This window comes from Balaenoptera acutorostrata, chromosome 17 (assembly GCF_949987535.1).
Source record: "Balaenoptera acutorostrata chromosome 17, mBalAcu1.1, whole genome shotgun sequence".
NCBI lineage: Eukaryota > Metazoa > Chordata > Mammalia > Artiodactyla > Balaenopteridae > Balaenoptera > Balaenoptera acutorostrata.
Genome location: NC_080080.1, coordinates 42,204,804 through 42,229,346, shown reverse-complemented (window position 1 = coordinate 42,229,346; position 24,543 = coordinate 42,204,804). Strand labels below are relative to the sequence as shown.

Sequence of the window (24,543 nt, the reverse complement as noted above, 5' to 3'; positions counted from 1 at the left end):
TGCTATCTTCAAATTTTTTTTTAGGTATCATTGAAGTTAAATATCATTCCACTCCTAATACCAACATCTTTTTAACTTTTAATCACTCAGCATTCTGGAAAAAAAAAAAATGTAAAACACACCAAGACAAACTACTTAATCTCACAAAAATGCCAATGTAACTGTATATACCTGGCTGGCCATTTTATTTTTGGAGAAAATGAAACCATGGGATGAGATTCATCTCACTGAGTATACATAAGACTGTCAGACTCACGATTGAGAGATAATTTTATGTTTATGAGATAATTTAGACATGAAAGTCAACTAAGGAACAACTTTATAAAACCCAATTACATTTCAATTTTGTAGCCAGAGATATATATTAATTTTAGACCAAATCATAAACATCAGGTAATATCACAATACCTCTTCCAATGTCTTTGCCTTCCAAATCCTTTAATGTAAATGACTTTCCTTTTACAATAAGAACAGCATCACCTTCCCACTTTTTGTGTTTTTTCTTTGAAGGCTTACACCAAACAACACTGAAATATTTAACTAGGCTATCAGGTTCCTCTTCTTGTCCCTTAGACACTGTTATTTCTTTAGGGGCTAAATGAACTAGAATAAAAAATAAAATAAAAACCACATTATTAAAGATGACTTTAATATTTAAATAGTAAGATCATTCAACAAATAAAAGCACAGGTAAATTAGATTATATTAAGTATTGTTTCATACACATGTTAGCATTTTATAAACTGGGAAATTGCAAATGTCAAGGGCTAACATTACCATGAGTACGATGAATGTAAATTTCTTATCATCATACAAACTATGTTGAAGTAAAATAACATAAAAATCACTGGCAACATTTTAAACTCTACTAATTAAAGATAAAATTTCAGCATCCATGGAAAAAGATCTATAATCACATTTTGAATAAATAACTGATTTAATTAACAGTGACATGACGAAATCAAGGAAAAGTAATATAAGATCACAGAGTTCTCTCAGAGAAAAACCTAACAGTAAAGTAGCAATCAGACTAAATTTCATTAAAATTCTCTTGTCTCCTAGTTAGGGAGCAATCAGGTTGGACCACTGATTCTGAGAATTCAGTAGTATATAATCAGGAAATCAAAAGTTTCTTACAAAAGTCTATACTTCTCTTGAAAACATTTCCAATATCACCTTACAAAAACATATCCAAACAATCTAACACAGAAAATTCTCCAGCAATGGGGAAACTAATTTATGGTGAGAGAAACCAGAAAGTGGTTGCTGCCTCTACAGTTGGGAAATTGACTGGAAAGAGGCAGGAGAGAAGAACTTGCTCTATTGTCATACTGAGTGAAGTCAGTCAGATAGAGAAAGACAAATATCATATGATATCACTTATATGTGGAATCCAAAAAAGGGGTACAAATGAACTTATCTACAAAACAGAAATAGAGTTACAGATGTAGAAAACAAACTTACCCTTACCAGGGGTAAGGCGGGGGTGGGGGGGAGGGGAGGGATAAATTGGGAGATTGGATTGACACATATACACTACTATATATAAGACAGATAACTAATAAGCACTTACTGTATAGCACAGGGAACTCTACTCAGTACTCTGTAATGGCCTATATGGGAAAAGAATCTAAAAAAGAGTGGATATATGTATATATATAACTGATTCACTTTGCTGTACACCTGAAACTAACACAACATTGTAAATCAACTATACTCCAATACAAATTTTTAAAAAATAAATAAAAGAACTTGTTCTGAGTGACAGGTACATGCATATATACATTTAGCAAAAATCATCACTGATATTTAAGAGCTATATATTTTATTGCATGTAAATTATAGTTCAACTTAAAAAAGATAAAACATAATAAAATAAGACAAAGAATAACAGCAGTATAGGTTGAAAGGCATGTATATAATATTCTATATAATGGTATCTTTTAGTGTTTTGAAGCAAAAACACTAAAAGTTATCTATTAATTCAAAGTACACTTGACACTAAAGACAAAATCTCCCCTTATTTCTGTCTTATTTTCTCTTTTCCCCTTGGCCGTTACAGTTAAAACATGAGCACTTCCATGAGGGATACAGACCACCCTCATACTGAACCCTAGCTCTTACTTCTCACCTAACTTGTACACTATATTTTCAATGGCTAGATAAAAGTTATTCCGGCTGAAGAGAGGAAAATCTCATTCCCCCATTACTGAAGAGCTATTCACTATGTCTTTTACCAAATACACACTTGACCCCGGGAAGCTATCAAAACAATAGAATTTACAAAACAAAAACCAAATGATTACTTTATCTTTTAAAATACACCACCTACTTAATGGGACTTCCCTGGTGGCACAGTGGCTAAAAAATCCACCTGCCAATGCAGGGGACATGGGTTTGATCCCTGGTCCAGGAAGATCTCACATGCCACGGAGCAACTAAGCCAGTGTGCCACAACTACTGAGCCTGCACTCTAGAGCCCACGAGCCACAACTACTGAGCAAGCGTGCCACAACTACTGAAGCTCACGTGCCTAGAGCCAATGCTCTGCAACAAGAGAAGCCACCACAAAGAGAAGCCCACGCACCACAACAAAGAGTAGCCCCCACTCGCCACAACTAGAGAAAGCCTGTACACAGCAAAGAAGACTCAATGCAGCCAAAAATAAAGAAAGAAATAATGTAAAAAATAAATAAATAAAAATAAATTTAAAAACTACACCATCTACTTAAACAGGAAAAGAAAAAGAAAAAACCCTGAGATTAGGAATAAAAAAAAAGAATGCCCATTTTCACCAATTCTAATCAATGTTGTCCTCGAAAGTCCTAGCCAATGCAATAAGGCAATAAAAACAAAAAGCATAAAGATCAGAAAGGAAGAAGTAAAACTGTACCTATATGCAGATGATAAAATTGTTTACATAGAAATCCACAGGGAACCTAAAAACAAATGACTTAGAACTAATGAAACAAATTTAGCAGAGTCACAGGATGCCAGGTTCATATGTAAAAATAAATTGTTTTCATAATAGACTAGCAAGAAATAATTGGAAAATAAAATTTTTTAAACTACGTTCACAGTAGCACCCAAAAAAAAAAAATTCATGAAATACTTGGGAAAATATGTAACAAACGGCACCTAAGACCTCTATACTGAAAATTAAAGATGTGCTAAAGAAATTAACAAAGATCTAAATAAACAAAGCCTCTATTTCATGGATTGGAAATTTCAATTTTAAGACAGCAATTCTCTCCAAAATGATTTCTATACACAACACAATGCCAATCAAATCCCAGGATGCTTTTGGTAGAAATTAACAAGTTGATTCTAAAATTTATAAGAAAACACAAAGAACCTGAAATAATCAAACTAATTTTTTGAAAGAACAAAGTGAAAGGACTTATCCCATCTAATTTCAAGGTTTACTGTCATGTAACAAGAATGAAGATACTTTGGTACTGGGGAAAAAAAAAAAGACAGATCAATGCAACAAAATAGTGGCCTCGTGGATGACCAACTGATTTTCAACAAAGCCGGCAAACAAATTCAATGGGAAAAGTCTTTTCAAACAAATGTTATTGAATCAACTGGATATCCACATGGAAAAGATGAACATCAACCATTAACTCACCCTGTACACAAAATTTAACACAAAATGGATCACAGACCTAAATGTAAAATTTAAAACTACAAATTTGTACAAGAAAATGTAGGAGAAGATACTCATAATCTTGAAGTAGGCAAAGGTTTCTTAGAATACAATTGCACAAAACATAAAAAATAAAAAGTATATGTTGAATTTTATCAGAATTTAAAAATTTTGCTTTTTAAAAGATGCTATTAGGAAGACAAAAAAAGGTAAGCCACAGGAGGATAAAAATAATCACAATACATACATAAGACACAGGACTCGTCACTAAACTAGATAAAGAATTCTTATGGCTCAAAAATAAGGCAAACAAATCAATAGAAAATGGACAAAAAACATGAACAGCTAATTCAGAAAAGAATATATACAAATAGTCAGTAAGTACATAAAAAGATGTTTAGGGACTTCCCTAGTGGTCCAGTGGTAAAGAATCCACCTTACAATGCAAGGGACGCACGTTCAATCCCTGTTCAGGGAACTAAGATCTCACATGCCACAGGGCAACTAAGCCCACGTGCCACAACTACTGAGCTCGTACACCTCAACTAGAGGCGGAATGCCACAAACTACAAAGCCCACATGCTCTGGAACCCACGCGCCACAATTACAGAGCCCACCTGCCCTGGAGCCTGTGCATCACAACTAGAGAAGAGAAAAACCCGCACACCACAACTAGAGAGAGGCCCACACACCGCAACTAAGACCCGACACTGCCAAAAAATAAATTAATAAATAAATATTTTTAAAAAAAGATGTTTAACATCATTAGTCATCCGGGAAATGCAAATTAAAGACACAAGATATGGACATCCCTGGTGGCACAGTGGTTAAGAATCCTCCTTCCAGTGCAGGGGACATGGGTTCAAGCCCTGGTCCGGGAAGATCTCACATGCCGTGGAGCAACTAAGCCCGTGCACCACAACTACTGAACCTGTGCTCTGGAGCCCACACGCCACAACTACTGAGCCTGCGTGCCACAACTACTGAAGCCCACACGCCTAGAGCCTGTGCTCCGCAACGAGAAGCCACCGCAATGAGAAGCACGCGCACCACAACAAAGAGGAGCCCTCGCTCACCGCAACTACAGAAAGCCTGCGTGCAGCAAAGAAGACCCAATGCAGCCAAAAATAAATAAATAAATAAATTTACAAGATACACTTCACATCCACTAGGATGATAAGTATCAAAAAGATAATAAAAAGTGCGGTGCAGACGTGGAGAAATTGGAATCTTCACACACTGCTGGTGGAATGTAAAATAGTACAGCCACTTTAGAAAACAGATTTGCAATTCTTCAAAAGATTAGAGTTACCATATGACCCAGCAATTCCACTCCTAGGTATATGCTCAAGAGACAGAAAAACACATCCACACAAAAAACTTGTACATGAATGTTTATAGCAGGACTATTCATAATAGCCCAAAGGTAGAAACATCCCAAATATCCATTCAACTGACAAATGAATAAACAAATTGTGGTACATCACTACAATGTAATATTATTCAGCCATTAAAAGGATTAAAATACCGATACATGCTACAACATGTATAAACCTTGAAAACATTATGCTAAGTGAGAGAAGCCAGTCACCAAAGGACTACACATTACATGATTCCATTTATATGAAATGTCCAGAACAGGGAAATCTATAGAGACAGAAAGTAGTTTAGTGGTTACTTAGGGCTGGGAGGTGAGGGTGAGTTGGGGCGGGGGGGGCGGGGGGGAGACATGGTGAAGTGGGTTGAAAGCTAAAGTATTTATTTGTTTGTTTATTTATGGCTGTGTTGGGTCTTGTTGTTGTGTGCAGGCTTTTTCTAGTTGCGGCGAGTGGGGGCTACTCTTCGTTATGGTGCGCAGGCTTCTCATTGCAGTGGCTTCTCTTGTTGTGGAGCACGGGCTCTAGGCGCAAGGTCTTCAGTAGTTGTGGCTCGTGGGCTCAGCAGTTGTGGCTCACAGGCTCTAAAGCGCAGGCTCAGTAGTTGTGGCACATGGGCTTAGCTGCTCCGCGGCACGTGGGATACTCCTGGACCAGGGCTCGAACCCATGTCCCCTGCATTGGCAGGTGGATTCTTAACCACTGCACCACCAGGAAAGTCCCCAGGATTTATTTTTGAAGTGTTGAAAACATCTTACAATGGTGGTGATAGTTGCACGTAACTGTGAATAAACTACTAAAAATTATTAATTATATATTTTATATGGGTGAATTATATGGTATGTGAATTATAAATCAATAAAGTTGTTCAAAACATGAGATAACACCACACACTCACTAAATTGACTAAAATTTTTTAAACTGACTATATTAAGCGTTAACAAAGATGTAGAGTCAATTATAACTTAAAAAAAAAAAAGATGTAGAGCACCTAGAAATATCACACACTACTGGAAGGAATGTAAAGTAGTACAATCACTTTGGAAAACAGTTTGGCAGACTCCTAGAAAGTAAACATACGCCTCCTATAACCAGTCATTCCACTGGAAGGTATTTACCAAAGAGAAAACGTATGACAAAAAAAAAAAAACTTGTACAACTTCAAGCCAGGTAAACCAATCTCCTGAAAGCCTGAAAAACCACTGTCACTACTAGAATTCAGATAATGCATATGTTCATCATTGGTATTCATGGATTTAGAAAGTGAATCTTGACTATCTCCAAACAATAAATTATCCTCAGAACCATCAAAGTTTTTTTCTGAGAAAACAAATGATTGATATACAGCTGAGACAGCTGTGTTCAGAATTGTTTGGCCCAGTGACCTCTTATCAGCCCCAGAAAGGACCCTGGCTGCTGTAATCCTGAACACAACAGTCAAGCAGGCAAAGGAATTAAGTGCAGTGGCTCCAGTTTCCGGCTTTCCTCTCATAATGAGGGTGTTTGAACAAAGGGTAATTTTATATACTTCTTTGGGTGAAAACATGTTTCTAATATACCAGGAATTATGATGTAGAGTTTTTTAGCCTCCTCTTTTGATATATTATTGTGAATACATTTCCCATATCATTAAATTAAAAAGTAAAATGGGGCTTCCCTGGTGGCGCAGTGGTTGAGAACCTGCCTGCCAATGCAGGAGACGCGGGTTCGAGCCCTGGTCTGGGAAGATCCCACATGCCACGGAGCAAATGGGTCCGTGAGCCACAATTACTGAGCCTGCGCGTCTGGAGCCTGTGCTCTGCAACAAGAGAGGCCGCGATAGTGAGAGGTCCGCGCACCGCGATGAAGAGTGGCCCCCGCTTGCCACAACTAGAGAAAGCCCTCGCACAGAAACGAAGATCCAACACAGCCATAAATAAATAAATAAAGCACACCTAGTATAGTGTAATTAAAAAAAAAAAAAAAGTAAAATGGTGTTTAATATCTGCATAATGACATTACCAATGATATTCCCACCAACCGAGAGGATCCACTTCACTACTATATATCAGCATAATATATTACCTTACCAATTTTTCTCTAACTGTATTTATTTTTTGTTACAATTATCATACAGTAAAACTGACTTTTTCTCTTGGTGTACAGTTTTACAAATTTTAACACAGGTATAAATTTACTTACACACTACCACAATCAGGATATAGATGTTCTATCACTCCAAAAGACTCTCTCATGCTATTCCTTTTTAGTCACACCCTAACCCTATTCAGTTACTGATCTGCTTTCTACCAATATAGTTTTGTCTTTTTGAGAATGTCGAATAAATGGAAATCATATAGTATACAACATTTCAAGCTGGTTTCTCCCACTCAGCATAATGTCTTTGAGATTCATCCCAAGTTGCTGCCTGTATCAAGTTTGTTCCTTATTATTGTATGGAATACTGAAAGACAGTTGAGGTGTTTCTGGCTCTTACCTATCACAAATAAAGCTGCTATGAACATTTATGTACAGATTTTTGTGTAAACATTCATCTTTACCAATTTAATAGACAGAAATGGCATTTACTTAACATTATAATTTGAATTTCATTATTAGTGGTGAGTTTTTTATATATATATTTACCTCTCCTCTTTGCTTGACTCCTCTAATTTCACATTATAAAGGATGCACCTAAAATAAGTTTCATTTCTTTAAACTGAATTTTCAATCTGATCTGAAAACCCTCAACATTCATTCGTCCAACAACTTACAGATTGCCCAAAATGTAGTCTAAACCCAAACTCTTATCTTATTACAAAATTTCAGTGAAGTCTATGAGTAGAAAACAGGCATTAAAGAGAACCTGAATTATAAGAAATTATATCAAAATTAAAGTAAAATATAAAACACTATTAAATTTTAGTATGTTAAAGGCTAATACTTAAAAAGTGTTGACTGTGCTAGAAGAATCAAGAATCCATTTACATCTTCTTTAATATAAGGAATTCACTATACCTTCTATTGTAATAAAATTTTAAATAACTTGTGAAATTTTAAATAAGTCCATGTCATTTAAACACTCCTCCCTATCCCTCCCCCCTAAAAAAAAAAAACTATTATGTTTTGGCAACATGTAGCATTTAACAGATTAAAATGTGCCAGGTGGAAATAAGCCCACTCACTAGAAATTATTAAACATCATTCTGTAACTCAATAAATGATTATGTTTTAGCAACAGGTCCAAAGGTTGATTCTTTTTATTTCTTAATGATAATTAGTTTCTCATTAAGATAAACTTAATGAGAGAAACAATGAGGAGGGATAATTAGTGCATTATTTTAGGGGTAATAAAGAGCTCTTAGAAAGATCACTCTTGACTTCCCACTTGCTAAACTCCTTTCCCCACAATAAATCACAGAAGAAGGCCACAGCACGGAAAAATAAAGTTAAAGTTATTCTGTGATGCATTATGTTCAGGGATAAACTAGAACACATGCATAAAAAGGGAACTTATACTGCCTGAAAAAGCTGCCTGCCCCCATGTTTCCACTTCAAGCATCCAAACACCCACTTAACTCCCTCCGTTTCTTCGAATTCCCAGTCACTCCTCAACTTCTCCAATCTGGCTTCCAGTCTGATCCTCCCCCAAAGCTGCCTTGTTAAAGACCACTAAGGAGCTCTTTGTCAATAAATCCACAGGTTACTTTTTAGTCCTGACCAAAATTCTCAAAAAGCATTGGACAATGTTGACCATTTCTATCTTGAAATATTGAACTCCATTTTTATACCTGCTAACACACTTCAAATTTTCCTCCTCCTTCTTTGGTTGCTGTGTCTTAAACATCTTTGCCAGTTCTTACTTTTTTGTCTAACCTTTGTTTATTGGAGTTCTTCAGACCTGAGTTCTAGGCCCTCCTCCCCTCACTGTGCACCACTTCTCCTTAAATTAGCTCATCTACTCCCATGGCTTCAATACCTTCCCTGTACTAACTTAAATTTTTTTCTCTAGCCCAGATCATGATTCTACATCTGTAAGTATACCAGTATATCCAGTTGGATCCACATGAGTGTCTCATAAACATCTCAAACTCACCAGGTCCACTTCTCTTCTCTCCAAAAACTGCTCCTCCTTCAGTTTTCCCATTTCTCAGTGAAAGTACTACCACCCTTATTCAAGCCAAAAATTGGAAATCATCCACGACATTCTTCATTTTCTCAGTTCCAGAGCCAATCAACCACAAAATCCAGATGATCCTATCGCCTTCATGGTTCACAAAGCTGTGTACTGTTTGCCTTCTGCATTGTCTCTACTCTTTCCAAGTCATCATCTCTGGTCTGGACTACTGTACCATTATTATAAACAGTTCTGTTGAAGTGTTCTCTTGCCACCTCTACTCCCTAAAGCCATTTTCCATATTTACTATATCTATTTTTAAATGTAAATCTGATCATCCATTTGTCTTAAAGGTATTGAAGAAAACACTACTTCCAGCCAAAGGGCCTTCTACCTCTGTTCCTCCAACACACTGATCTAAATTAACTTCTACTCGGTTTTCCATACAGTTTAAATTTCCCTGACTGCCAAACTACGTCAAGTTGCATTATTATCTCAGCATTAACTCAGCAATTAATTATGTGACAAATGATTTAATGTAAGCCTTCCCCACTAAACTATAAAGTGTTGAGAGGAAGGTCTCTTTTGATCTTGGTCATCACCATATTCCCATAACAACAGGTAGTTTTCAAAACTGCCATTTTGATTCTAGGTACATTTTTCCTTCATGATTATAAAAATATTAAATTAAAGGAGAATTACCTCATTAGAGAAATGCAAATCAAAACTACAATGAGGTATCACCTCACACCGGTCAGAATGGCCAGCATCAAAAAATCTACAAACAATAAATGCTGGAGAGGGTGTGGAGAAAAGGGAACTCTCTTGCACTGTTGGTGGGAATGTAAATTGATACAGCCACTATGGAGAACAGGATGGAGGTTCCTTAAAAAGAACTACCATACGACCCAGCAATCCCACTACTGGGTATATATCCTGAGAAAACCATAATTCAAAAAGAGTCATGTATCAGAATGTTCATTGCAGCTCTATTTACAATAGCCAGGACATGGAAGCAACCTAAGTGTCCATCGACAGATGAATGGATAAAGAAGATGTGGCACATATATATAATGGAATATTACTCAGCCATAAAAAGAAATGAAATTGAGTTATCTATAGTGAGGTGGATGGACCGAGAGTCTGTCATACAGAGTGAAGTAAGTCACAAAGAGAAAAACAAATACTACATGCTAACACATATATATGGAATCTAAAAAAAAAAAATGGTTCTGATGAACCTAGGGGCAGGACAGGAATAAAGATGCAGACGTAGAAAATGGACTTGAGGACACGGGGAGGGGGAAGGGTAAGCTGGGACAAAGTGAGAGAGTAGCATTGACACACACACTACCAAATGTAAAATAGCTAGCTAGTGGGAAGCAGCTGCATAGCACAGGGAGATCAGCTCAGTGCTTTGTGACCACTAGAGGGGTGAGATAGTGAGGGTGGGAGGGAGACGCAAGAGGGAGGGGATATGGGGCTATATGTATATGTATAGCTGATTCACTTTGTTATACAGCAGAAACTAACACAACACTGTAAAGCAATTATACTCCAATAAAGATGTTAAAAAAAAAAACTACCTTAAAATTAATTTTCATTGAGAAAGTAGCCTTAGAAATTAACTTTGAACCCAGCTGCATCATTGTACATACTGTACATTCAGGATTATTTTCCAAGTAAATGTTATTACAAAGATTTGATTCATCGGTCACTTCTTTATATATAGTATTTTCCTGATTAGAACTTTTGCCAACATGAATTTTCTTTTATAACTATAATTTCTACCAAATACAGTTTTGCTAAATCAGATTTTGCCTAAATATTATGAAGATTGTATTACTCCATTAGTTTTTAGTCAAAAAAAAGTTACCAGTTTTTAGGTAAGTTAGTTGTCATGTGTTATTTTTGTTGTTTTACGAACCTTGATTTTTCCAGATAAAGTTTTGAGGGTTTTAGCATTAACGAAAAAGACGGGGGCTTCCCTGGTGGCGCAGTGGTTGAGAATCTGCCTGCTAATGCAGGGGACGCGGGTTCGAGCCCTGGCCTGGGAGGATCCCACATGCCGCGGAGCGGCTGGGCCCGTGAGCCACAGCTGCTGGGCCTGCGCGTCTGGAGCCTGTGCTCCGCAACGAGAGAGGCCCGCGCATCGCGATGAAGAGTGGCCCCCGCTTGCCGCAACTGGAGAAAGCCCTTGCACAGAAACGAAGACCCAACACAGCCAAAATCAATCAATCAATCAATCAATCAAACATACGCATCTGATTCAAGATCCTCATTAAAAAAAAAAAAAAAAAAAAGACGGGATGCTTTGATCAGTTTTTTAATTCTAAAAAAATTTGTGATGTGCAATTTTGGACAATTTCAATTAGCTTGCTTTTTACACTATTTCTACCAGTAGCAGTCTCTGTGCACTAAATAAAAGACTGACAATATCCTTCTGCATTTTTCAAATTTGTTCCCATTCTTTACTTGGTTATCTAAGAGAAAAGTGCAATTCCTCAGGATTGCTGTTAAAGAGGGGATTAAAAAGTGTCCCCTCTTCAGGATAAAAAAAGTCTTCATCAAAAATGGCTGGGAGAAACATTCCTAGAGTCAAATATCCTGTTATATTCTCAGGAGCTGACTGTTATGCTGTTATGTCCAAACCTTCCCCCACAAAAAAAAAAAAAAAAAAAGCTGACTAGAACAAAAGACAGTAGTTAAATTCTAAGAATCCAGAATTTCTTATAATCACTTTGAAATACCATAATATTCTCAGAATTAGATATATCCTTTCTTTTGCAGAACAGAAGAAAGATAAAAGCATGAACTCGGAAGCCAAGACTGGTTGAGTTTGAATCTTGAGTCTGCCCCTTACTAGCTATGTGACCCTGGACAAGTTACTTACCCCTCTGCCAGTTTATGAATTGCCAAAGAATGTAATACTAATACCTACCTCACAGACTTGTTGCAACCATATTTCATCTAATTAGCTAATATATATAAGATGCTTAGAACAGTACTTGCCATGCAGTAAGTGCTCTCTAAATGTTAACTACCGTCATCATCATCTTGCACTAGTCCCTTCCCATTTAGCCCCATTTTAAATGTAGGCTATAGGGCAGGGAAGGGAGAGGGTGAATGACTGCAAAAAAGTAGAATGAAGATAACTGGGAATTAAACATATATGGAACATAACTGCCTTCATCTAGACTACTTGCAATATATAAAATAATGACTAATTTGCTACATCCCAGACTAAGCACCACTAACAATTCCACTCTACCTGTAATTTTTGTTTCTGAACTTGGTTCTGATCTATTTCCCCCTTGACCCTGTAATTTACTTCGCAAATAAACACCAAAAACGGTCTTCATAAAGAAGAGGCTTGAATGCCTACAGCAAGATTCACAAGGTAAGAAGTGCTTAAAACCATGCTTTGATAAAAGAGGAAGGGGGAGACACTGTCATTTTAATATTAATAGTAGACATTATCATCTTAATGAATGAGTCCTAAGCATAGTAACTTTAGGGTTGCATGGTTTAATTATACATTCCATAAACCCAAGCCTTTAATATTCTTTTTTTTTTTAACAATTCTAAATACACACACTGTTTTCAACGGAGCAAAAAAAATTTTAAATGTCTCATATATCATCAAATTCAATAAAAAATGTAAATACTCTTGCAGACTGTATTTTTTGAGTTTCAAAATTACCAAAAGCTACCAGAACTTTTAATATGCATTAACATATAACTGCAATATAAATATAAGATTTGAAACATATAGTTTTTATTACACTAAAGAATATACAAACATTAATATACAAATTACTTCAAACTAGTAATCATCCATAGTTTTCTTTAACAAAACAGAATGAAGGTCAACTAAGTACAAGTATCATTACGTACAAAATAAACCTAGAAGGTATTTCTTTGCATTAAAGATCATTTTCAGAATGATACTTCATGAGCATGGCAGGGACTATATATACATTTTATCATATTTCTCAGTACTTCATGTCAAAGCATATATGCAATAAGTGGCAATAAGTGCTAAAATAGAAAAAAAATCAGTAAAACTATAATATTCCCAGATATCTAAACTATCTGCCCAGCATTTTAAACTCATTTAAATATCAAAAAAAGTTATTCATCAATTTCGATTCTGACATTCCAGTCAATGAACATGCAAAGCTTTATTTAAAAAAATAGTAATCCATACACTATGGAGGGAAGTGTAAAATGGTACAATCACTTTGAGAAAAGGTCTGGCAGTTTCTTAAACAGTTAAACATATATCTTCCTTAATCCAGCATTAAGTCCATGACACATTTATACAATAATATACATAATAGCCAAAATCCGGAAGTAGCCCAGAAGTCCGTCAAAAGATAATGGATAAACAAACTGTGGTATATTTATAGAATGGATACTACTCAGCCACAGAAAACAATGAACTACTGATTAGAGGATGGATGAATATTAAAAACATTAAGACGGGTGAAAAAACCAGAAACAAAGGGTCTGTACTATATGATCTCAATTATATTGTGTCATAGAACAAGCAAAACTTATCTATGTTTTATTAAAAATTAGTGGTTTTTTAAAAACCGTGGTTGCCTGAGGTACCAGGGTATTGGTTAGGAAGGGCAGGAGAGAACTTTCTGGGGTGATAACTTTTTAAATCTTGATGGGGGTTTAAGCTACACAGGTGTAGTCATTTGTCAAAACTCATCAAATGGTGCATTTAATATTTGTGCATTTCACTGTTTGCAAATCTTACCTAAAAAATCATACACACACAAATAAATATTGAACTCCAGTTCATAATACTCATGCTGAAGTGTTTATGGGTAAAGTATTCTAACTAATTCTGCAACTTATTTGAAAATAAGTTTTCTTAAAAAAAAAAAAGTTATGGATGGATAGACAGATAAATATGTGATAAAGCAAATATAGCAAAACATTAATTGTAGAATGTAGGTGGCAGGCATATGAATGTTTACTATAAAATTCTTTCGTTTCTATACATTTGAAGGATTTCTTAATCTTCGTAACAGAGGTGAACTCACACTCATGAAAGATCTACTAACAAAGTGTAAGTCTAATGATACATCCATTTTAGTTTAAATTGTTTGGGCTAACTTGGGTGGTATTTTTATTTTTATTTATTTATTTACTTTGCTTTCTACTATTTACAAAGGAATGGAAAACTAAAAATAAATTATATAAATTCACATTATAGCTGCTACTTTTAATGAAACTTTAAGAAGATACATTAAAAAATACGGAACCAATTTCTCAAAATTATATACAAGATCTAGCATGACTGCTAATGTTTAATTAGGTTGCATATTTTAAGAATTTACTCTTTTGTATTTGTTCAGTATTGCAACCACATTTCATCTATTTTTAACTATTTACAATCAAAGTCACCATCAAATATTTAATTGATTTTGAGAATTTGTGAATCTTAACATTTGAAAAAAATAAATATATTATGAAATTTAGACATGGTACATTTGACATCTATTATATCACCTAAAGAAATGTATTTCAATTATGCCTCAACAAAAAACTTTACCTCTATAGTACCGAATTCTTTGTTTTATGGCACACAAAGAGTACACAAATCAGTACAATGTATTACCATGTATTTAAAAGAACATGTGTTAACAACGCATTTAACCACTATCATCTACAGTATATATTAATTACAATTTACCACACTTAATTATTTAAACATATCTATTTAAAACGTGACATTACTCTAAAAGAAGGCACATGGAAAATAATTCATATTTCAAACATTTTCATGTAAGTAAAGAGGCAATAGGGTAGAGTGAATCTTTCAAAAATAAAATAACACCAAGTTGATGTCGCATTATACAAAAAACGAAAATATTTAATTTGAATATTTTTAGAAATCTGGCATTTGTTAGAAATGAAAGAGCTTCATTAACTTTTTCAGAATGCCATTATAAATCAAACCTAGGTTTATAATATAACTTGTAAAAAAACAAACATATCCATTTAAGTTCAAATGGATAAGAAAAGACAAGAAGGTGGCAAGAATAACTAGGCACGATCTAAATTACTAATATATTGGATGAAATAGTATTTCTACAGAACCAAGTCTACATTTTAAAAATAAAAACACTCTTTCCTATGTTTTTCCAGCATTACATTTCATAAGTAAACTCACAGCCCCAAATAGTTCTCTATAGTAGGATGTCTGGTGGCTTCAATTGTATTCCATTGGTACTAACAGAATTTGCCATTATATATTCCCCTTAGTGAAACTTGTCCTCAGCAAAAACTGCTAATGTAAGTTGGTAAGTAGTCAAAAACTCAAAAAAGTCTCAATATAGAAAGAAAAAGAAAAAAGCTTTAGCTCAGAATTTCCCTAAGATACTCTGCAAGATAATAATAAACAGCCTCTAAAAAGAGTTCAGTCATCAAACAAGTCTTCTTTACACAGAAATTCCCATAAACTGTACTATGCTAATTATAATTGCATAGGTGGGGAGATGGAGCAATGAAAATGGAGCAGAACCACATTCACTTTAATTTTTGCAGATTAAAATTAAACAAGATTGACTCAGAAAAACTGCTGCAGTAAACTCACTGCAATGAGTGTAATTCTGTTGTTTAAAAATATGTAAAATAAGGTTTTTATTCTACTCAGTCCCTACATGCTAACAAATTTGTCACATGACATAAGCAACGAAACAACAATCTTGAACACTGCTGGAGAAAAATACGACTGTAGGAGACTATGTTTACACTACTTTCCGGGTAGCAAAAAAATTTTCAAGGGCAATTTTATATAGTATACATTTTTACCTTCCACACTTACGTTAGAATCTAACCACCAAAAAAGATGTATATTGCACTTTTTTGAACACATAACTTGGCTAAAAACATTTCACAGAATTAATGTTCCACAGAACACACCTGGAAAACTGATTTAGCTGTACAAAGTCAGCATTCAAACTGAACATTCATTAACAATTCTGAGTAGTACCATGCTAAGATTATAACATAAATTACATTTTGTATGGTAATTTGTTTTCAATCATTTCAAAAAGTTAGAGCTTACTACTGTAAAGATTTACTGGAATAATATTGTAAAAACATTACCTCAAATAAGAATTATAAGATTCATTAGACTGAAAGAAAAGTCACAGCACAGATTAAAGAAGATGAAATTGTCAAAAGGATGTATCATACATTCAAGGCATTTTTATAATAAAATATTTAACTCTAACAGCAGATACAAAATGCCAATGAAATTAAGCAGTCAACAAGCTAAAACGGTACCATAGGAGTCCATTTTATTTTTATTCTTTCTATTCCTAGAGTCATAACCTAAATTTCAGATTTAATTTCCCCTCACTACATTGCCCACCCTGAAATGCTGCTATTATGACATTAAGTCAGAGCTCTAGTCATATGTCCCTAGTCAAAAGCCTTCCATGGCTTGCCATTATATATTCACATTCGATTCCTTAAAAACAGCATTTAATGTAATCCATAATGTGGCACCAACCAGCTTCCAACTTCCACATTGATATCCCTCAATTTACCTTCACCCACTCTTCAACAAAAATTTTTGAAAATCTAACATGATTTAGGCACCATGTTAGCTTTCAAAATACTCTATTCCAGTGGTTCTCTGAGTGGTTTTTTAGCTTGCATCAGAATCTCTAGAGAACTTATTAAAACAGATTGCTGTACTCTACCCCTCAAGTTGCTGATCCGAAAGGAATGGATTTACATATCTCACAAGTTCTCGAGGTGCTGATGCTGCTGGTCAGGATCTACTCTTGGTGAACCACTGCTCTACACCACAGGCCATGAGCCGAAAGCCCACTGGCTGAATGAGGCCCACTCACATGTTTCGTCTATTTATTATTTTAAATATTTTTAATTATTTGCAAATGTTTTAAAAATAAACATTTCTCATAAAAATGCAGATTTCTGGCTCATTTCTGCATGTAAAAATTCTGCTGGAGCTCAAGGGTAGCTACCCCAGTTAGTCAAGGTATATGTCCTTGTCCAGATTATCACAGCCCTAAGTGGCCCTCTCTATGCTCACTTAAAATCACTTAAAAATCACCTGGCTTAGCACTGTATTTGTGCTTATACACTCTGACCCACTTTTTCCCATTCTCTATGCCTTTTTCATGCTGCTCACTCTGACATAAACATCCTTTCTCCCCAATACAGCTGAAATCCTACCTACCCCATTCTAAAGCTTGGCTTAAATATCCTTCCTCAACACAGCCCCAGCAAAAATAGAAATCCTTAAGTAATAAACATATTAAAGATTTAACATAAATGTCTATGTGTGCTTTAAGAATCAAGGTTTTATTTATTTCCACAAATACTAAAATAGCAATATTTACAAAAACATAAAAGACTATAGATATCATAAATTATAAACATATAATTTTTGCTATTTTTATTCTAAATAAAATTTTAATTTTGTTCATTAAAGTTTTTACTGTGATTTTACTGTGAAAGAAATCTTTTTCAGACTAAGACATTCCAAATGAATTGACGTATTAAATCTTGTAGTCAAAATATATAACATCTCCAATAGAATATCTTATTTTGCTGGACAAAAAAAGGAGGAGGAGGAAGGGGGTAATTGACACAATTCCCCTGATTTCATAACCCACCAATTTTTAAAAGCAATTTTAATGAAATAAATATTTCTAATTTTTTAACATGTAGGATATTTTTGTGGATTTTTACTTCTGCGGAATAGCAGGGGGAAAAAAATTACAGAGAAACAAAAACTGAGTGCTGGTCATTGCTCTGCCATAAAGAGCTTTGTTACATCAAATAAATCATTGAGTTCTCCCTGGACCTCGGTTTCATTACCTCAAAACTGAGGTGGGAAAAAGTGTTCTCCAAATACCTTCCATCCCTAAAATCCTAGGACTTACTCCGTCAAAGAATGAAAGCATAAAAATCAGTGTCATACAGACAAGCTTCTATTAGGCTAGTATTGCTTCTAAATTAGATTGACTTAAAAACTTTGAACTACATACAGCTTTCAAAGTGCTAATTAAAAATGTTGAAGATTCAGAACTTTGAAAGAATACTGATGTATTTATATATGTTATTTATGTATATGTTACTAATCAAAATAAAACATCTTTTGTAAGGCCAACAATTAAAACATCTTAGGAAAAAAATTAGAGGAAGACAAAATTTATAACCATACCAATCAGCGTTTTAATATGTATCAAAGGAAAATTAAATAATTAGAAAATCATGTCAAAAAGCCTTTTTCATAATAGAGATTAACAATATTTTTTAAGAATATATACTCTGGGACTTCCCTGGTGGTCCAGTGGTTAAGACTCTGTGCTTCCACTGCAGGGGGCGTGGGTTCGATCCCTGGTCAGGGAACTAAGATCATACATGCCATGCGGCGTGGCCAAAAAAAAAAAGAATATATACTCTGCTTCAGGATATTCCCAAATGAAAGTAATTTGGCCAAAATTAAAATTATCAAATTGCAAGACTGCAAAAAAAAATCTTAGAGACTATTATATTCAGATAGATCATGCCGTAAGCGAACTGCTTTCAGCTTCTCCACTTCAATTTTTGCTCTTAGCAGCTCTTCCTCTAGCTGCTGCCTTCTTTTCAATCCATCCCTCTTCTCCTGAACATATAATCCAAAATTTTTTTGATTTTCTAAAATTATCTGATGCTCCTCTTTCAGCATTTGCAGAATCTGAGGATCATACCCTAACTGTGACCTAAAATTTTCTCCACTTTCATGCCGAAAAATATCATCTCTCCTTGGGATAGAAGATGGAGACGATGTCATTCTCATATCAACAGAGGAAAGTGACGGTGACAAAGATCTTTCCATAACATGTACTAATTCATGTTCTTCTCTTTGCTCTAAAGTATCACTCTGTTGAGAATTTAAAACCAGTGGAGGAGGGGGCTTAATGTCTTCTTCTTGCTTCACCTCCACTGTAATAGCAACTGGATGGTGGTCCAACATTACCTGTAGTGAACTTGTACCAGCCTGTGCTTCCTCATCCAAGTTTGCACTACAGCACACAAAAAAGCATTATAAAATGTAAATCAAATGAATACAAGAGCATTTTAAAGCATAATTTCATATTTAATATACATTAAATTATCAAGCTATAAAGAAAATTATGAAACAAAAAATATTTTTAACCCTTGGAATAATAAATTAAAGTGACTACGGTTGGGATTTTAATTTTATATATATATATATATATATGGCTCTCTCCATCCTTAACTTTAAAATTGGGCTCTTAAAAGAACAGGAACTTATAAATACTACACAAGGCTACTGAGGTAAATTACAAAAGAAAAGGCATTTTTGATACTCTCAGAGAGATACCAATTGTCCCTATAAGCCTGAGGTTCTTAAATGGTGTAGTGTCATTTAATTCATTCTGGGCCTTGCTATCCCGACACCTTAGTCCTAGACCTCCTGCTTCTCCTCTCCTGTCCTGATCTAAAAATCACGAGGGTCTATGACTTCCAAGAGGACAGTGGAAGGCAATCTCTGAGACGTACTGATTTCTGTATTTGTCACACACACACACACACAGGAAAAACAAGATTGTGTATGATTTTGGGTATGCCCAACTATCAGGGGGTTCTCCTAACTATCCAATTTCAGATGCAATGGTGTTTCTTCCCCTTTACCTATCCTAAACCACATGACTCAGGTGATCTCTAAGTCTTTTAACCAGTGGTCAGGTGAAGTGTACAAGGGCAAGGGTTTAGATCTACCACCGGATCATCAGTACCCAGTATAATACTCTACTTGGAACCTCACAGGTACTCATCATATGTTGAATGGTTGAATAAATGAAATGGTTTTTTTAATGCAATGTTTTTTTAATGGCCTATATATGATATATTGAAAGTTTATTAAATTTACATGAAATTTCCATAAAATATGCATTCCTATTAGAGGCAACTACAGTTTTAGCATAATTTAAACTTTGACATTATAATATTTGTTATGACATAAACACAATGTTCCTTAAAATTCTGTTGGTTTTTAAATAATTTCATGTATAACATGAAGTTGTGAATTAAGAATACATAATGTTTCTTGAGGGTTTTTTTCTTAAATTTATGTTTCTGCCTAACTTAAAAATAAAAGTTATCGAGGTGAAAGAGATTATTGGAGCATTAATGGAAATGCTACACTTCACATTATTTAAATAACATTTTATAAATTATAAATAAGTAATATAGGTTAGAATACATTCTACATGGATGATTAAAATGCTGGAACAAGTTTAAGTAGAACATAAGGAAAAGAATTTAAACTCCCCATATGTCACTTACTAATAACATTAAATTGCCAGAAATATCAGATATTTGTCTAAGAAGTACAAATGAAATAATAAGATATCTAGTATGTTACGAAAAATCTATTTGTAGATTATATAAATTCCTTCATTTTCATTCTTGTCTTTTTTTGTCATTTTATGATTTTCAAAAGCAAAACAATGGAATATAAATGTAATTCAAATTAGTAAGATTTGCTTTTATTAACATCTCTAAATCCTGGATTGGCAAAAAGTTAAAACGACAGATATAAATTAAATTTTTTAAATCCACATAATTACTTCTCCAAATTAGTATGTATAATAGACTATAAGATTCACAATTAAACATAGACAATATACTCCCATGTAAATTAAAAATATGCCTTATATCTAGAATATTCCATTCCACTTTAGTTAAAACATTACAAATAAGGCATAACAAAGTCTAAAAATGATTTAGAGAAGGTCACAAAAAAAATGATAAAACAGAAAAGGACTTCTAAAATTTATGAATATGAACTCTGAGGATCAAATTGGTTATAAAAACACAAAATATAATCTGATGTTAAAGAGAGGTAAATATAAAGACATAAATCAATGTCAGTTGTAGAAATAAATAGCCTTACAAAATAGTTGTATATACTTAAATATGTTAAATTATATAAGCAGTAATATTTTCCTTATTAAGTATAGAGAGTTTGATGAGATTAACAGTCATATTTATATAGAAGCATAATTTAGTGTAATTATAAACTTCTGAGGTAATTAAGATTTGAGATGATGTCAAACAGGTATAAGTATATTAAATACATAAATATATTATAAATTAAAATGCTAGTATAGAGAAAGTGGCAGAGCAGACATGCTAACAAAAATAAGCATTTAAATGGCATATTTCTGATATTCTTACCTTTAAAATCTGAAAAACTGATTGTTTAAACAGTAGGTATGGAAATGTGTAAATCAACTCATTTTATCAGAGAAATGTTGGTGTCCCAAAGATTGACTGTGTAGGTATATATATTCTATGTATGTACGTGTATATATACCATACATACATACACACACACACACAAAAGCAGTCAAAATGTAAATATATCTTTGTATCTTATACATTATTTCTCTTCTGTATCAGTGTATTTTTAAAATACACAACTTGATAAAACTACAGTTTCTATGTGTAGTTTTCAAATTATAAAAACCTATACCCAAAAGGTAGTTTTATACCTATAATGCAAAGCCACTGTTCTTTATGATTCAAAGAGGGGAAAATTTTTAATGAGTATAAAACAGTCTTACTGTGGAGTTTCTTTTTTTTTGGACATTCAGCATACTAGGAGGATTTAATCATTTGTCATCACAGTGAACAGTTTAGGAAGTGACCCCATGAATTAATATACTGTGTATCAACGTCTTGGATTCCCACTGGTGCTATTTTTTTTACTATGCTATCAACTAGAAATAAGAAGTATATGGTAAGAAGCTGGGCTCAAAAATATTATCCTAGTAGATTATCAAAATAACAAATATGTTTGGCTAAAAAGGTTTTTCCATTTCTTCCCTAACTTCAAAGGGATTTCATAGGTAATTAATAATTTTGCTTATATAATGACTCTTCCACCAATAGGAAAGTGACTTGTAAAGTTCTGTTTGAAAGGTTCCTCAACTAACAAGGAGTTTACCGTTTGCTTACATTACTCTAAATGATTCAGAAGAAGCCTGTAGCTGCCATTTTTATCTTTTGCCAGAGGTTAAAATCTGAATCAGCAGCAGGATAATAGTTTTTGAAGATTTCCAGGCAAGTAGTCATGTAGAGCACAAATTCAACCAAAAAAACTGTTTCTAATCCAGTTGCTCTTATTGATATATTAAAATTCATAGTTTGAAACCCTTGCAGAATAGTATGGGAGAGCTTACCCTTTCCTGTATGAGCCCAAATCAAAGTGAAACTAGACCATTAATGTGTAAAAACAACAAAAATTTTTAGTTTTATTAAGTAATCTGAATCCCTAATTAGGCATTAACTCCTTTTCTTGTGTTTCCTTGTCTTTTTTATTTTGAATGTAAGTTAGAAAAATACTTTAAACTGTACATTTAAAAATACTTTAAACTTTAATATATACAATGATGCCATTAACAAGTTTACTTAATTGTTCATTTTAGGTTTTTAGCTCAATTAATATTCAGTAAGTGTAGACACTGATAATTCATAAAAAAAAAGCAAGGGTTCCAGTTTTCCTGAAACTGCTAACTTTATACAAAATTGAAAATTCTAATGAAATGTAATCTTAAATGAAATAAGAAAAAGGTATCTCTCAGAAGCTAATTAAACAATTTAATTTTAAAGCTTAAAAAGTTTATGAGGTAATGTCACAAATTACATCCCATTTATTCCTCCCTAACCTTTACTTTTTAGAAACTACAGAAGGAGGGAAGGGGGAGGGGAAGACAATAAAAAGTGGCTTGAATCCAGTGCAGCAGAAAAATTCCTTATGGCCTCACTTTTCTTTTTTAAGAAGGCAAAACAAAGACACTATTCACTGCTCCCGTAGTGGGGATGCTTACTATGCGTATCTTTATCACAACTAAGCCAGAGCCCAATAGATAGGAGGCGCCATAATTTTCACAACAAAATAAAATAAAGCTTACCTTTGTATGTGGTTCCTGTCTCTTATCAGGCAAAAACTGGAAATCTGGGGAATCATCTCCATAACTTTCTTGGTTGGCTCAGAAATATTGCTTTTAAAATCTGACTGGGTCTCTTTTTGCTGCAATAGCTCCTGTTTGGCATATTCTTTGAGCCTTTTGTAAAGAGTGCGTAGGCCCTGCGCTGTTCGAGGAGGGCGGTCTACTCCACTTGCATTATAGTTAACTGCTATGATATCCCAACATCTATTCTTTTCCACTATTACTGAATGTTTGTTAGTGTGTTCTTCCAGAATTTTAACATATGGCTTCACAAGCTTTAACAAATCAAGCTTTTCAGATAAGGTAAAATTGGAAGATCTAGCTTTTCCTACCATTGTTCTTTTCAAATTAAGTAGGCAGTTTCTGAAACCACCATGCAGCCTTCAGCTCTGCTCAGCTCTTTTCACAAACAGAAAAAGATCAGGCTTAACTAGGCTAGCCTCATTTAGGCCCACGCCTACAGGGGAGGGTTTATTAAAATTCCTCCAGCTTAAGCTGACGCAGGTTCAGGAAATCTGCTTAAGCCAAGCCTGACCTACATAAAGCTTCTCACTGAAGAAGACAGGAAGGCACAAGCAAAACACACTTGTGTATAAAGAGAACAGCTCGAGGTAGGATTTAATACACAAAGGTCTAGAGATAAGCATGGAACACAGCTAAAAATTAGCTAATTTAGGGAGAATATCGAATTCCGACACGTTTGCCTAGCTGATAGACTGAAACTGCATTGCAGTATCACTTTAATAAGAACAAAAGAACTGTTTTGTACTATTTGTTTACAAATCCAGTAGACAGAAAAATGAAAAACTAAAGATATGAGTGGTGAATGTAGTGATTCCTAACAGAGCCCCTAATCACTGTTTCTGAGCTGCTGTTCTCCCTTACAAAATCTGCATAATGCTGGTCCTGCTGTCAATCAGGAATTGCATATCCTCTAGCTAGTTAGGTTACACCCAGCTCAGACTCCACGGTAAAGCTAAGCTTCTCCTTCATTTTACAGTCTACAGTAGCCACCGTGTATTTTTTTTTTCAGTTACTTAAGAAGAAATTTTTGTTGAACACTAAATCTAAAAAGCAGATAAAAATTATGTTTTTAAAGCAATGCATTATTCCAGCTGTAACGCACATGAATATGCTAGCCTGCTTTACCATGTGTAAAAAACACCATTCACAGTGAGAACAGCATAATAACACCTTAAGACTGCACACAACAAAATCGCATTTGCTATTATTATAGAGTACGATCTTTATTTAGCCATATTCACACAATTTGGACTATGAAAGGAAACAGCTAGTCTAGTCATTTGCAAGGCCACCAATCTGTGTGTTTAGGATATATTTTCTAATCTCTGTCTGAAACATGATAAATAACAATGTAAACAAATAAGCCTA

General features: G+C 34.3%; 2 protein-coding genes across 2 annotated transcripts in view; both read right to left on the bottom strand.

The window, feature by feature from the left end:
- Window positions 1-24,543, bottom strand: part of RAD54B (RAD54 homolog B) — a 111,445-nt gene that overhangs the window by 46,699 nt on the left and 40,203 nt on the right. Inside the window, 1 exon segment of the mRNA XM_057532318.1 lies at window positions 409-603. Within this exon segment, the coding sequence (XP_057388301.1) occupies window positions 409-603 (195 nt within the window).
- Window positions 17,596-23,533, bottom strand: FSBP (fibrinogen silencer binding protein). Its single transcript, XM_007164921.2, has 2 exons — window positions 23,113-23,533; window positions 17,596-19,191 (listed from the first exon to the last, which is right to left on the bottom strand). Exons 1-2 carry the CDS (start codon window positions 23,484-23,486, stop codon window positions 18,666-18,668), a joined length of 900 nt encoding a protein of 299 aa, XP_007164983.1. The 5' UTR covers window positions 23,487-23,533; the 3' UTR covers window positions 17,596-18,665.